General features: G+C 32.6%; 1 protein-coding gene across 1 annotated transcript in view; it reads right to left on the reverse strand.

The window, feature by feature from the left end:
• The window catches only part of LOC118191461 (uncharacterized), an 85,723-nt gene that overhangs the window by 2,210 nt on the left and 66,383 nt on the right, over positions 1-17,130 (reverse strand). Inside the window, exons 7-8 of the mRNA XM_035362262.2 lie at positions 13,327-13,540; positions 1,849-1,902 (exon numbers count right to left, since the gene is read on the reverse strand). Of these exons, the coding sequence (XP_035218153.2) occupies positions 1,849-1,902; positions 13,327-13,540 (268 nt within the window). The remainder of the gene's footprint in view (positions 1-1,848; positions 1,903-13,326; positions 13,541-17,130) is intronic.

Here is a 17,130-nt window from a genome sequence, read left to right on the forward strand (position 1 = left end):
TGTTAATATTGCTATATTTTGTTTATGCATACCATTAATGCATTATTAATCAATTCAGCCTCTTAACTAACCCTTTATTTTTGAGTTCCTGTGCAAAAACTATCCACTCTTTTCTTACTGTGTACTTTTAATTAGTGCAACAAAGGATTCTATGAATATTTTCCCCAAATTTTTGTATTTTGTAATATTTTTATGATGCAAAATAAATGGTAAATAATTATTCTGAATTTTAATAATCCTACATTTATTTATATATATTTATTTGATAAAAAAATATGAAAACTACCTGAACGTTTCAGTTCAATTAGAAACAGTGTGGTAGACCTTAAAGCATGACAGGTTATAATATGGCTAAAAATAGTATGTTTTTAGATGGCATCCTAAAAGAATGAATTTATGAACTGTATTTTGTATATTCACTTAATTTATGAACTCTATTTTCCACCAAACTGCAAAACAGGCTGAACTATTAATCTCGTGCTTGACAGACATAAAAATAACCTCATACACAGTTAAATAAGTGCCCTGATGTCAAGTCAAAAGAGGCGTGGCATAAAACTTTTGTAGTATCATAACAAAACATCGTGAAGGTCACCAGCACAGCTGAAAAACACACTGCAAGTTTGTTTGGAATAAAGCGTCTTTTTTTATCTTCTGGGTGCATTTTGAAGATAATGAAGCAACAGATGCCATGTGAACAATGAATAAGAAATACAATAAATCATGCCCAAAGATGCTACTTTCAGGTCACAGACAGCAATAAGAATTCTTTAGTATAATATAGAACTTATATGTAATGCTTTCAAAAATACTGATAAAGAAATTGAAAATGCAAGATCTTGAACAATGTATACTTTAATACCATTTTTGAAATAAAAAATTATTTTGTATAACTATTTTTTTAAAAACATGCAAAAAATCATTTTCATTTCACTCACTTAAAATCCTCACACTGTTGGCAAGTCATAGTATTTTCGTACTGCATTTTTTGGTGCTCCTCATTTAACAAATTTTAATGAGTTCAAAGCAGTTAATTAAATCTGAAATCTGTGTGTTTTACTATTGTGCCATGCATTATATACAAGGTGAGACCCAAAAGTAAGGTGACTGATGTCATAATAATAACTGTATTACATATTTACATATAAATATATCACTGTTTTTCAAAGTAGTTCCCGCCGTCTACTTCAGACAACGTTCATACAAGTTCTGTAAATTTTTGAAAAAATCCACCTTTGAGCCTGTGTTAAGTTCCTTGGTAACAGCAGCTTGAATGTCTGAGATGCTTATTGTTGTCCTTCCTTTACTGCCAATTTCAGTCATGGAAAGAGGAAAAAGTCTGCTCGTGCAAGATCATGGAAATAAGGAGGGTGAAATAACTCCACAACCTTTTACTGCACGAGGAACCATCTAACACACATTGCTGCAGTACGAGGTCGTGCATTATCATGCAACAGAAACCACTTGCCTGATGCAGCGAGATGGGGTTTGCAGGTTTTGATTGACAGCATTTCAAAGATTAGCCACTGTGAAAGCTGTATTAAAATTTTATTATCATAATTTTTTAATAAGTGGTTTTATAGCATTAAAGCAATTTATTAAAAAAATGGTATTTCCCAGGAGGACAAATGATATCCTTCATCTACATAATCTTCTAGTTGAAGTAACATTCTGTCTGAAATAGTTAATGTTTTATTAAAGTCACGAAAATTGTGGTTAAAGAGCAAGGTAGCCTAAAATTGAGGGAAACAAAAGAATTCCTTGGCTTAAAATTATCACTTTAGGTTTTTAGTAAACAAGTTTCAAATAAGCATTACCAAATGAAAAAAGATAAACTTTAAAACTTACCTTTTTCCTGTTGTTTTACGTTTTCTGTTGTTTTCCTGTTTTTTTTCTTTTTCTCTGTAAAACAATGTTTATAATAAATAAAACTAATTTATAATACTTTTTTAATATTTAGAAACAGTTTTTTAGCTTTGAAAATGTATAATTTTTCTAATTAATAAGCTATCATCATTCATATTATAATGCAAAAGTAACATTTTAAGGAGATTTTAGGAAAATTAGAACATGAGAATTTCCTTGCCCTTTAAAATTAAACCTTCTAAACACATACAGATACTTGTGATAAAAAATGCATTTAATTTTTCTATCATTATTTCAGATATGCTAAGGAAAAAAGGGCACAACCTTTTTTTGCCCCTAGCATCTCTTTTATCATTGCTGGATGATCAACCCCCTCTTTGTAAATCTCAAAATGTACAGATACATTTATTTAAATTTAGATTATTTTTTACTGCATTTTATAAAGTAAACAAGAAAAAATATAGAAAATATTGTTCAATACCAAAACTTGAATAAAAGTAGTTTTTGATATTCATAAAATAAACAATTAAATGGTAAATAAAAGGCTGACTGCATATCCTCCTGAAACTATAACATTCCATCCTGGCTGAGAATCCCTGCTTTATACACTGCATTTATTATGTAAGTTAATCAATTAATTAATACACATCTCGCACTATTCAATCATATATAAATATCAAAAAATTATACACAGTTGAGACTCTACAAATAACACATTTTATTTTCTATCTTTCATAAACACGAAGTAAAGATTTCGATGTTTTAGCCTAATCCTAAGGAGATAATACAGCCATAAAAAATGCTACTATACTATATACAGACTGAAGAAATGACAGAATAATATATACCATGTATTGCTGTCAAAGTACAGAAATAGTAGCTCTAACTCTATACACATAATCACTATCGATAATTATAATCTCTGCAAAAATAATAGTAAATGAGCTGCTGTATGTCCCATTTCAGCTTCATTTATTTTTATTTATTTATTTTGTGGACATGAGTTTTCCAATTTATGAACCTTTTCTTTCTTTACCATTCAAAATGTTTAAAAGACTATGATAAACTGCAATAATGAGAAACCTAAGCTTATTTCTCTTTTTAATTGCTGAAAATAGTTACGCAACAGTATTGGAGTGGGGTATTTCATCTAAGCTAGTTCCATGCCACTTGCATTCATCAACTTGTTAACTGGGTATGATGACATTTTTCATCAATGAAATTAACTGCGTTATGTTGAACATATCGTACTTTATGTAATTCTTATATATTTAATCCTAGTATACTTATATGGCATCATATTGTAGATGAGGCATGTTAATTAATGTACAATCATGTTTTTGCGATCTGGTACTTGAGCAGTACTCACAAACAATTGGTCGGTTTGTGTTCTTTCCGCTTATACACTGTGAATTGAATTTGCACAATTTGGCTTCATTTTAATTTGCATTTCACTATTTTACATATTAGTGATTTCAGTAAAATTTATTTTCTTTAAAATATAGCTAAAATTTATTTGTTTAAAAGCATGCCACATTGATTCAAGAAGTATCATACTGCACATTAATTCTTTAAACATTGAAAGCACTTGATTTATATATAAGTATCATCAAATTTTTTTGTGGAAATTTAAAAAAAAAATCAATAAGTTAAAAACAATTTTCTTTTGAGGTGCGATGACATTATTTATCATGGAGACAAAAAAGTCCCCAGTGAGAAACTCGTTTCACAAAATTTTATTCCCCAGTTAATAGGTTAAAATAAAATCACAGTACAATGGCACCTATCACACTTATTCATTACTCAAAGACTGACTGTTACCTTTAGCAGGAACATCTATAATAACCCAAACCATTCACAGCAGGATTGGTTGATTGCACAGTATGCAGCAACTTGTGTGCTAACTGAACGCATTGATTGCATACTTAGTGCAAATATACTATTAAATAGCATCAGGTATTGTTCACAGATAAATCTTGCTTCTGTGAGTATTGCAACAGTGACTGTAGAGTTTTCATGGAACAGCTGGGAATGCAATGGGCACCTCTTGTATTTGATAATGTATGATGCAAGTTGTAAGATTATTATACTGTATACGCTCAACCGCAATGTCCGCACCTTTTTTACTAAAACTGCATCAGTAAAATGCAGACTCCATAGTCCCATTACAATGCTTTACAAGACAAAAAATGCACTAAATGAACAAAAACAAACACTAATAGCTGTTGAATTTGAAGGTGGAAAACGCTGCTATGTGTTGTGCATACGCAAACCAAGATTGCCAGTTTTGGCAACATAGTGCATTGCCCTGTGAATACTTTTCCGAGAAATGCTGATAATCAGAAAGTACCATGGCTTTTTTCTGGAAAGCAAAAGATTAGAATTATGGTCACAACTAACACAATAGTCAATTACATTTATTCAGTTTAATATGAATTATGAGATATCTATTTATTAAATGCATGTGCTCCTGTATTTTTACTTTTCGGCATAGCTTTCTCTTAAAACTTGTCGTGCATAGAATTTAGAATTGCACGGGGAAATGAAACAATTGAATAACAGTTATACTACAAATAGCAAACTAAATACTGCCCTCCTTCCCAAGGACTGCACATCCCCGGCAATACAATCCCTGGACAGGAAGCCAAACTTACAACTAAGGCATAAATGCAATAATAAACATTACATTACAATAACAACATAAACAATAATAAGTAACTTTTAAATAAATCAAATACAAATTTAGAAACCAAAAGGACCATGGTCTTATACTATTTACAATTATATACACTATGCACTATGGCCATAGTAAGGAGCTAACCTGTCGTAGTGAATGACTTTAGGCTTAGAGTTCGATGACTTATGGATCCGAACCACTATGTCAGCCTCTTTAAGACTGTGTAAGAACTATCCAAAGGTGACTGTAGTTTAGGATAGGGTGCTTTCCGTCAAGTCAGATTTCACAACCACACCTTGTCTCCTTCATTGAATCAATGTCCACTAGCTCTGGTGTTGTATCAGGTCTTCATCTTCTCCGTCACCAAGTTGACTCGCTCTTGTGCAAAATTGTGCATCACTTCAAACCGGACCTGAAATCTTGGACGTGTTCCTCAGACGATGAAGGCACATGTAAAGGGCGACCAAATAACAGATCACATGGCAGACGAAGATCATAACCGATGAGCATCTGGGATGGAGTTTATCTGGTAGTCTGGTTTCTCTTTGACTCTAGTTTAATTTCGACAGCTATCTGAGCAGGGCTTTTCAGACAAGGCGTCGGCATTTTCAGGTGAGAAACACTTCTGATGATGGATAGTTATGTCCTCTGATGCTGAAAGAAGTTTATTGTTTCTGAAGTCTAAGGAAAAATTGTATTTCCTTATAAAGTCCGGTCTGAGTATGCAAGGATCTGGGATCTGTAATATCTGCCACATATGCCATATGATGGTAGGCAGCACTTCCAAACATGATGTTCATGTTTAACTTCCCAGCTATGTCGATTTTATCATCAGACGCAGTCTGGAGGGTAACACAGGATGGCATGCAAATGAGTTTACCTTTAAATTGTTGAGCTAAATCTTTCCGAATGATGGTAACATTAGCTCCTGTGTCAATGATCATATTGGAAGGAACTCCATCGAGGTGCTCATTGATGAATAGTTCCTTACTGTTTCCACTCACTGCAGAAATCTTGAGCGCTTTAAAACAGGTTTTTTTCACTATTGTTCAAACTCTGCTACGCGATATGGTCATTAATTTGTTTCCTGCGTCGTTGCTGAGAAATGGTATTACCTTCCGTGCCCTAGGGTGTTCTGCAGTTCTTCATACTTGACCTTCAGCTCCACAGTTACAGCACTTTGGTTTCTTGTCACTCCTATTCCATCTCATGGCATTTAATTGTCTGTTTAAATAATCTGTCTTATTTTTTATGCTCTAAAGTGGTCTGCAATTTCTTTGTATATGCCCTTCAGCACTTTAGGATTGGGTTCTTGTGACTAATATTCCGTCTCAGGGAATTGAGTAGTCTGCTTAAATAGTCTAGATGAACAGTGACTCAACAGAGACTTGATGAACAGTGGGTGGCAGTCTTTATGAGTTGCTTGCTGGGCTGCCTTGAATTTCATGGCATACACTAGAGTGTTTTTCAAATCTTTGACATCTGCCATTCGTACAGCTTTTAGCATTTCAGGATCCAGGATGACATCAATACAGTATTGCAGGGACAATATTTTCCTTGTTTCTATCGGGCACTCAGAAAAGGCGTGGTGGGACAGCTTTTCAACATCCATGGTAAGCTCCTGGAGTGTTTACATTGGCTTCTGTTCATGGATTTTAATTCAAGCCTGCCGAAATCTTTTAAACATTTCTTCTCAAAGCACAGCTTCAATGCGCCGGACAGAGCTTTGAAATCTAGCCTTTTGTTTTCGGGAAGAGTCTGAAGGATATTTGTTGCATCTGCTCTCAGAGAAGCGGAGAGATAACAGGTCTTAGCTTAGGGATCCCATCCATTCGCTTTAGCCACTATAGAAAATTGTGTCTTACACACCTGCCAGCAGGTCTTCCCATCATATGTGGATAGCTTCAGAGAGGGATCAGCAGGCATGGGTAAAAATTTAACCCTTTGACACGCTCTATATTACATTCATAAAATTTTTAACTAAAAACTCAAGAAATTGAATATTATGACCCTAAAGACAAGTAATATATGAATTAAAAAAATTTACTCTTGCCTATTGTTCTGTGGGTGGTGGTCGCACTGTGAAACCAGCACGTGTCTAGGACTTTAAAACCTACTGAGATGGTAGCAGGAAAAACTTACCTTTTTCCGTGCGCATTTCCAATAAATGATGAAATTTACGGACTTTAAAAAAATGTATGTAAGAATTGCATTATATGTAAATTCTTTACATTATTTTACAAACTCATCAGAAAAAATTTACCACCGAGCCTCTAGATGATTGTGACACAATGCTCTAGTGGCGCAGTGGTCAAGCCTTGAAAGCACAAAGCAAATGTCGTAAATATAGATAGGTTTTTTTTTTTTATATATGCAGTTTAATTATTGCAATTTTAATTGTTCACAAAAGAAGTCATGATGCATGATGAATAACTTTTGAAATTTAAAGTTGTTTATATTAATAAAAGGAAGTTATTTTGTCTCATTAAAAACGAATTTTAAAAGACAGTCGATTTGAAGTACTAAGACTTAAAACATGTATGATTATGAAGTCATTTTGTGTTATTTAGAGGTAAAAGATCAGTAATCAATTGATTTTCCCTCAAAAATTTCGGAAAGAAGAGGAGAAAAAAATGTGAAAATTGGCGGTTTCAGGCCGCGACCACCACACGTCCGTCAAAGGGTTAAAACCATCGGAGTTGTTCCCTGCCGTCGCTATGAATTTCTTCAATGTATCATCTTCTGTGCCAGCTGCAGTAACCCTATCAGCAATTTGTTGTTCAACGGCAGAAAATCTCTCCTGTATTTGTCCTTATACATAAGAAATTCTTCAATTTGTTCTTTTACCGAAGAAACTCTTTCTTCAATTTGTCCAACTTTATTTTCAATCGTGTCTATTCGGCCTTCCAAAGCCGCAAATTTGTTTCCTATTATGCAAGTAACTTTTTCATTTCTTCTTGACCTGCTTGACTAGCTTTCAGCTCTTTTTTCTCATCATCATTTTCGATACCATTGACATCTACAAACTATGAAGGAGGATTTGAAGTTTTAAAGATCATTTCTTATTTAAGTGCTATATATATCATTTTTTACTTAAGTGCTCAATGAGGATACCCACATACAGTGGGCGAAAATTTATGATTGTCAGTAGATAGAAAGTTATAATTACATATATGAAAATGAATCTACATCCAGTTTTACAAAATTTGCCACTCAATAATAGTATACTTCAATGTTGTATAGTCGACATGGATGAAACTACTGAACAACCAATCTCTGAATTAAGGGTAAATAAATTTGCCATACAGCTGGATGAATCAACTTTTAGAAGAAACAACATTTTAATGATGTACATGAATTATTATAGTGAAGCTAAACAAGGAATAATAGAGGAGTTTTTTTTTTTTTTTTTTCCTACAAAGTCTCTCGAACCATACACAAGAGGATAAGATATATCATTGTGTTGAAAATATTTTCTAACAGTGTGGCATTCTTGTGTTTAGTATTAGTGACCTTTTATGTGATTGTATACCAACAGCTTTAAATATCAATGCTTTAGTATAGCTCAAAAACAAGAACCTTAATATTTGAACGTTACATTGTGTTTTGCACAGGTAACATTTAATTGCAAAAAATATTCAGGAAGAGCTTCACAATGTTTTAAAGCTATGCATCAAAGCTAAAGCTAAAGCTTTGGCGAGCATCTTTTTGCACAATTGTGTAGGCAAAATGATGAAAGCTACAACAATTTGCTTCTTCACACAGGTATATTGGCTCTCCAAGGGTAACTATTTGCAGCATTTTACGAGGGCGATCCCAAAAAAAAGGTCTCCTATATTTTTAGATACACAAAGAACCGTTTATTTTCTATAATTGCTACATCACTTTAAAGATTGAAGCATGCTGTATTTTTCAACATAATCGCCATTTCGGTCGATGCATTTTTGTAGACGCTGTGGCAGTTTTACAATGCCCATGTCATACCAGCTTGCCGTCATGCTCTTCAGGAAGCGTTAATCGAGTCCAAGAAGTTCTCCTTTTCGTCTCCATAGCGGCAAAGAAATTTGCGGGAAGAATCAACCCGTTGCCGTTTGTGGTCTTCTGTCAGCATATGCGGCACCCATCTTGCACACACCTTCCAATATTGCTACTTTTCAATTAAAATTCTGTGGATGGTGCTTCTGGAAACCTCAGGAACCAAAATGCAGAGAGCATCCAGAGCGATCCTCCGATCTTTACGCAAGAGTTTCTCAACTTTCGCGATTGTCTCGTTGGCAATTGACGGCCTGCCGCTCCTTTCTTCCTCATGAATTTTAGTACGACCTGCTGTAAACTCTCTACACCACTTGCGAACGTTTTTGACATCCATGCACGACTGTCCATACACTTCCGTCAATAGGCGGTGAATTTCAACTGGTTTAACGCCTTTTGCGTTCAAAAATCAAATAACTGCGCGCACTTCGTGGCAACGTTTATCGGGAGCTCCATTTCGAATGGCTGCCAAGCCAAGACTGAGCATCCGAGCGAAGCGCCTGCGTGCTTATGCGGTAGCGGAGAAGCCACCACTCACAAACAGTGTTGCCAACAACCATATTAAAACTTTTTGTACGTCCCCAAAAAATAGGAGACCTTTTTTTTGGGATTGCCCTCGTATACACATTCTTAATACTGCACTGCAGTAAAAATTTTTCAAGTTGAAAATTCTATGGCAATACAATAATTAAAATTCAAAAGACATATATTCTACTTGGCTTATATATATTCAATACCATATAAATATATTGTTCAATACCATATAAAACAAACTGCATTGAAAGCGGAACAATTATCTTTGTTTTTTGCTTTTAAATCAACTTGTTTAACAATTTGATAACTCTAAATCAGGAACAATTTGATAACTCTGATACTTTGATGTGTTTGTCCATTATTGAAAAGGACTGTATTTCCTCAGAATATGTTACATGATATACAAGCCACTTGCAAATTTAAAAGAAGGTTTTAAAGTTTGCTTCTAAGACAATGAAAATTTGAATGCAACAGCATGGCTCATAGAACTGGTGAACAGCAATTTACCTCATCTTGATATTATGATGTAACAGTTGATTGCACTGAAGGAAAATGTTCAAGTCATGAGTTTTATTCAAAATACATGGATATGTTAAGTTTTGTAATTTAAAAGTCATCCGATAATATCTCAAAATAAAAGTTGCTGCTGAACCAACATTATTAAATTTTTCCTCTCTTGCCTAGTGAAATCAGTCAAGTGCTGAAAACTATGGAAATGGAACTTATAATGGAAAACAAGAAATATGTTGGATACTTTTGAACAAGATAATTTAAGAATTAAGTAATTTTATGTTAAATATTTTTAAAAAATTGCATCATTGCATTAAACACAGCCACCATAATAATTAAAATTAAAAAACTACTGGGCAATTATAATCTATAATTTTGCTTCTGAAAACTTGCTTATATTTGTAAGATTATAAATAATAATACAAAAATAAAAAATCCATAAATCTAATAAAACACATTTTTTAAAACTTTTATTTCATACTCTTTACCAAATCTTTTAAGTTATTTATGTGCAATTATGTGCATTACAATAATGCTGTATGCTCTGTATCAGACATTGGCAACCTATGGCACAACACGGTACAATTCTTAGTGACCCTATGCACCACTCCCACACACCAAAGTTTTCAGATAAAGATAAATTGTCCTATCTCTCCTCTCTGCGCCATCCCACCTCATGTGTTTTCTCTCTGTTTGTTCAGTTCATTGCACAGATCCACGAATATTGAGCCTGATTTCAGTGGAAAGTAGAATTTAGTTTGATGCACATCGTGCACTACAGGTTATTTTTAACTTTACAACATGTTTTTAGTTTTATCATGAAAACTTTGCATTTTATTTGTTTAATTATTGTGACGGTTCATACATACATATTTAATCAAATGGTCACTAAAAACAGAAAGCTTGAGCTCATGTTCTTCAAGGTTCTCAAACAAATGAATATGGATTCATACAACAAAAGGATGCTGTGCGTGTGGTATGCCGCGAAAGCATCGTATGTCGCATGTCAAGTGTACAAAGATATTTTCAAACCACATTTCAGAATTCCGATGAGAAATGTGAAATTATAAAAAGAGCTGTTACCGAATATAAAAAGCAAGTTACATTTTGTATCAAACATTAAGTGAACAAACACAGCTTTATAATTGCCCACTGTGTAGCTGCCAATGGCAAATCTTTCATGGATGGCAACACTGTAAAGGACACACTTTTAAAAAGCACTAAAATATTGTTCAGCAATTTACCAAATCTACAAACAAAATTATCCCAATTTCAAGAAATATCAGCTTCTGTGTGAGCTACTAAAAGACAAATAATTCAAATGGCAAAAAATGTAACAACAAAACAGAATTATAGATTACAAGAAACTGTTGCATTTGGCATTGCTCTTGATGAAAGTACCGATGTGGTTGTTGTTGTGAATCTTCCATTAGGATTAGGATATTCAATTATGGCAAAGCACACGAGGGCTATCTGCCTAAAGGGAGGGATGCCTTCGTGGAGGACTCTCTAAGGGAAACTAGCTCGTATACACGTTACACATGGGGAAAACCACGAAAACGCCGATGCAGCCAGCCCGTTCACGGGATTCAAACCTCATGCCCCTTGCAGTAATTGCACAATATTGTGATAAAAGATAAAGTTTATGAAGAACTATGCAGCTTAATTCCTCTGTCTGAGACAACTAAGAGACGGGATATTCTTTCTTCATTTAATAAATTACTTTCAAAGTAAAATCATTAATATAAATAAAATATTTTGTGAAACTACTAATGACAATCCTGCAATGGTTGCCAAGGAAAAGATATTTATCAAACTTCTTGAAAATCATACTGGAAATAAGATATTGAACTTCTATTGAATAATACACCAAGGAAGTTTAATTGCCAAAGCTGCCAAAATTCAGTCTCAGCGCTTAATTTCTGTAGTGAACACTGTTATTAAAATAGTCAGTTTCGTAGTATCTCATTCTTCACTGGTACACAGGAAATTTAAATCTCTTTTATAAGAAATGGATTGTGAATATGTTTATCTCCCCTTATACAGCCAAGTGTGTTGGGTTAGTTGAAGTAATGTCTTGCATAAGTTTTTGTCATGCATGGGGCACTAAATTTTTTCTTAATGAGAAGAAATGAAATTTTCCCAAATTGAATGATAAAGAATGGTTATAAAAACTGATGTTTCTGGCTGATATAACTAAATATCTCAATGGATTAAGGATTGCAAGGAAAGGGCCAAACAGTGCTTGAACCTTTTGAATATTAGAAAGTCTTTGTTACAAAATTAAATATATTTTCCCATGATATTTATACTAGTACCTACAAATACTTCCCAAATGTTAAAGCACTTGCAAATACATCAACTACAGACAAAGATAAACTTCAAACCTACGCCGATTAAGGAAATCAAAATTTACGGAATTACGAAAAAATCTAGATGATAACTCTAACAATAAATCTATAGCTATTTTAAATTACTGGATGTAACTGGCAGAGGAGAGTTTAAATGTTTGAAGAAAATTGCCTGTGTTCTGCTTTACACTCTTGGTTCTACATATTTATGTGAACAAATCTTTTCTGGTATGAAAAATATTTTGAGTCCACAAAGTTGTTTAATAACTGAACAACTAGAATACTGTCTCAAGTTGAAAGTCACAAATTATAACTTACCCCTGATATTGCAATATAACATAGAGTGGTACAGGGATAAGGTTTGAATTAAAATTTTTTAATTTAACTATATTGATACTATGCCAATATTAAGGCTTTCATAACACAAAACACACCTCACCACTCAATACTTCTTTGTTGGAATTCATTCCTTCCCAAAACAACGGATATTCTCTCCTAAGCACAGATGTTCTGATTCGTAACAGCATGAGATCGTTAAAGGCGCAGTGTTCCCGTTAATGGAACACCCTGTTTTATTCAATGATTCTGCGTATGGTTTTTGTATGAAAGATTAAAAAAAATATATATAGAACAAATAATTTAGAGTACAGCCAGCAAAATTATGCCTAATTTTTTTTTCCAAATAAAGTTTTTTATATCATTAAAAGTATAGAGAAAATTACTTAAAAAAAAAGTGGATTTTAATAACACATAATAAATGAAAATTCTGTTTCTCCTTCTGATATGTTGCTATCTACTGTTTAAAAAGAAAATTTCAAAGTATATTATAAAGGCATTTTTATTTATTTATGGTTGAATTTAAAGGTTTCAGAAGCGATTCAATTTGGGTGCTCCATGTAGTGGAACACTGAGCCACAAAGGGTTAAAAACATAGTTGCAGGTAAAAAACAATTTTTTTTTTTTTTTTTTTTTTTTTTTTTTTTTTTTTTACAGCAAAGCTAAATTACCTAAAAAATGTGCAAACAACATCTGTATTCTGTTGAAAGCATTTCTTTTCAACTTAACAGATCTATCTATTAGCTTCACTAAAATTCATGAAAGAGTAGTTTCCAGCTGCATGAGCTTTATAAGTCCTCCTATGTGTAACATGAATACGAGTCCCCCCATTTTTTACAATCCTTCATAAAGATAATCCTTTATACGTAGCTTACAGAGGTAGATGGGCTCTGAGTATTTTATCATAATGAATGACAAAAATCTGTAGTTTGGAAAGTCATGTATAATATGCTTCATTAAAGTGGTAAATAAAAAAACTAGATAATATTAATATATATTTTATGAAATCAAAAAACATACGTCTTTGTTTTTTCCTTTTGTTTTTTATTCTTGCCATTTCTTTCATTCTATTCATATAAAATTCATTCAGAGAGAGATTTTGCACTTGTGGTTGTTCTGAACTCATATTTTCTTTAAGATTCTGATACGTTTCATTTGGATCTCTATAATATACCACAGATGGCCAAGTAGGAAAAGAACTTGAATACAGGCACATACGGGGTTCTGTGCATTCCTGAAATAAATAATTATGATTATGGTAGTCAAATTAATAATTACTCATTATTACATTTCAGTTTTGCTTCAAATTTATATCAAATATATTCAACACTGATTAGAATTTCATTTTTTTTACAAGCATGTGCAGCTATAAACATACATACATTAAAAAAAAAAAAAATCTGGACATTTCATGAAAACAAATAATCTCTCTCATAATAAAACTAATACATGCATGTTCAAAGACTACAACAAAGCCATGCACCAAAATAAAAAGAAATAAAAAGAAATAAAAAATAAAAAAGGAGGCTAAAAGGAAAAGCAAGATATCTAAAACCATGCGAAAAGAAAAGACCTGAATGACGAAACATGAGGTTTGAATGATATCTCATTTTATATGACTGTTTTGGGGGGAAGAATGACAATTTCTACCAAAAAAAAAAAAAAAAAACACTTCTTTATTGTTATGGTGCTAAGATTATAAATAAATCAGCAATGCAAACTTTCATCAAATGGCTGGCAGTCATAACCATAATCATTTACAGATTGCTTGCGAAAAAAACAGGTCCTAGTAAACCATATATTAACTTATTTTGCTTTTTCATATAAATACTAACTATTTATGATCACTCATAATTCTTTCATGATGAGAAGAACTGTGTGTTAATATATAATCGTTTTTCAAAAATTATTTTAAATGTTTGATTTTCCAAGAAATGAACAAAATACCACATCTTTTCTCAATAAAGCCGAATTTTATCTGTAATGCCATTAAATAAAACTAGAGATCAATAAAAGCATTTGGAGGAGCAACATGAAAGCTGTAAATAAAGGAAAAGCATACGTTTTGACAACTGATTCAGTGGCTTCAGAATATTGTTTGTAACAGTGCAATGATTTATCTATTCTTGGGTAGAGAAATTGACATCAATTACATTGTGAGAGAAGCAGTTCAGCCTTTATGGAAATACAGCTATTGACTGGAATAGTTTTACAACGGAGATGGATTCTCTACATGAAATCGGATAAACAGATATCTAAATATGTGGCTCTGAAAAAATTATGGCTATAAATGAAAAACTGTTTAATCAGGGTTCCACAATACTAGATATTTGCTGGCTTATGCCAGGAAATTGTTTAATTCTCAATAAAGCTGCTAAAAGATAAGGGAAAAAATATCAATACCCAGGGCAAAATTTACAACAGTTTATTCGGACTATTGCTGAGCATATAAAACAGTGGGAAAAGTAAAAAGCAGATTATAAACATTTTACTGGGAATCATAAATTTAATTTTGTTTATCCAATAACAGACACTCACATATAAAATGTTGAAAGACTACGGCACTCTAATAAGTGGCAGAATAAAAACTAGCAATGCACATTTCTCCATCATCCTGAGTCTTACCTTGAGGAACTTATGAGGTGGAAAAACCTTGGGATGAGAAAATGCTTCTGATGCTGCATTAAAAGCCACTGCAAAAAATGTCATTAGAAGAACACATGAACTTAGTAATAATCCTGATGCCAATATGCTGACTTAAAATAGGGCTTAATAATATGTAGTACCAAAAATGGTTTTAAATCAGTAATGATTCACAATAAAAGATTTATAATTCGACACTTTTTTAATTTGCATTTCTAATACAAATTTGTGCGTTGGCACAGAGTGCAATCAATTCCACAAAATCACAAAGTGTAGCATTTTAGTCTAATTAGATTAGTCTGAAGTATAACCCATGAAAAATCAGCAACAATTATGCAGGTGCAGGATGTCTAAGCACAGCTAAAGCCTATAATCATCATCTTATTAACTATTACCCATGCATTATTTTATGTTTAATGTAAGGGTTCATTGCTCCCACATTAAACAACAAAACGTAATAAATAAAACCCTGCACAGTGCACATGAAAAGCTAATCAAAGTTTAGAAAATGTGCATTATTTTGAAACGAAGACGAAGATGTTATGTCAGCTAGATCATTGATTCAATTTAATGGACAAAAACTGTTAAGGAAAAAGAAAATTTTTTTAAATGTTCATTAATATTAAATACCTGATGTGGTTATGATTTCTTTGTACAGCCCATTAAATTATACATATTTTTTGCTGCACTTATTTTAAACTTATTTTCTCGAATTTCATTACAGATATATTTCTCATTTAATCAATTCAGTTCTCATTTTGATGCTAGGTAAAAATACATAAAAGCTCAAAACACCTTCAAACACAGAAAAATCTAAAGCACCAAACAAAGTTAAAAACAGGATAAAAAATTTTAACTAAAATTAGTAGAATTTGTATGCAAAAACAAGCAATGCGGCCAATGGGTAAAAAGACAAATTTTTTGGTGCACATAATGGAAAGGTAACATTTGAGCCCACTGTGCAAAAAGACACTGAAGTTGGTGCACCAACTGACATAATTCATTACAAGAGTTTCAAATGTGAACAAGTGGAGGTTTTATTAGGCCTAGCACCGTTAAACTTTTAAATTGTTAATAATTCTACAACTATTGCATGCAAATTTAATTAAGCTACAAAAACCTTAACTGTAATATAAGAAAAGCATAATTCAATTATTTTTAAAGCAAAAAAAAAAAAAAAAAAAAAATGCACATTTTACAAACATTTAAGAAAAACACAGAGTTCACTGAGCTGGGTAAGAGAATGTGTTTTTCTATATATATATATGGTGCAACTGGTTGCAACAAGAAAGGGAGGTGCACGACTACGTGTTACAGCAGTCCCATTCACAAAATTTCAACCTCCTATGGCTAAACGTTTTTTGAGTAATGCGAGATACATACATATGTTACTAAAAATCCCTTCTGAATCGATTTTAGAATCTGTCTTGGAAAAAACAGTCCATTATTTTGTCTCTACGTACAGACATAATGCAAAAACAGCATCTAAATGGATACTAGTGCAGTCAAAATGGATACTTTTGTTGAAATATGACACCCGAAATTTTTTTCAATTATAATACTTCCTTTAATTTGTTCAAGGAAGTAAAAAAATACAGTAAATCTTAACCCTCTAAGCGTTACAGACGGATTTTTCCGCAAAGATGGTTTTTGCCTCACATTTTCCCCCTCGAAATCGTTGAGGATGGAATATTCTGTACTGTCGTTCCCTCGACCTCCTGTTGCGCTTAATTGGTAGTGGGGAAACAGCAATCGTTAGAGAGAAAGATGTTACAATGGGAGGGTCATAAATAAAAACATCAAAACCAATTGTACCATCTCCTGACCTAAGGGTGATTTTCGTGCTGAAACTGGAAAATACTGGAAAGCCTTCAATGAAAACCTTTGTGTATGCAAAAAATTTGCGAAACAAAATTTCTTCTGAAAAAGTAAATGCAATTTGCATGGAACCCACATGAATACCTTTTAAAGAATTTAGCATCACCTAATGTACAAATAATTTCTTTTAAAATAAAATAAATACTTAAACAGGTATCTTACAATGACTGTAGAAACAGAGAAAATGGATACAAGTTTTATTTTAGCAGTGCAAATTGATTAAAATTACTATATTTTTTAAAATTACTATAAAAATTCACAAAAACAGTTACTTCAATATATATATTTTGAATAATTGTTCTG

This window comes from Stegodyphus dumicola, chromosome 8, assembly GCF_044657685.1.
Source record: "Stegodyphus dumicola isolate Sdum_Otavi_A_Nest chromosome 8, ASM4465768v1".
Lineage (NCBI taxonomy): Eukaryota > Metazoa > Arthropoda > Arachnida > Araneae > Eresidae > Stegodyphus > Stegodyphus dumicola.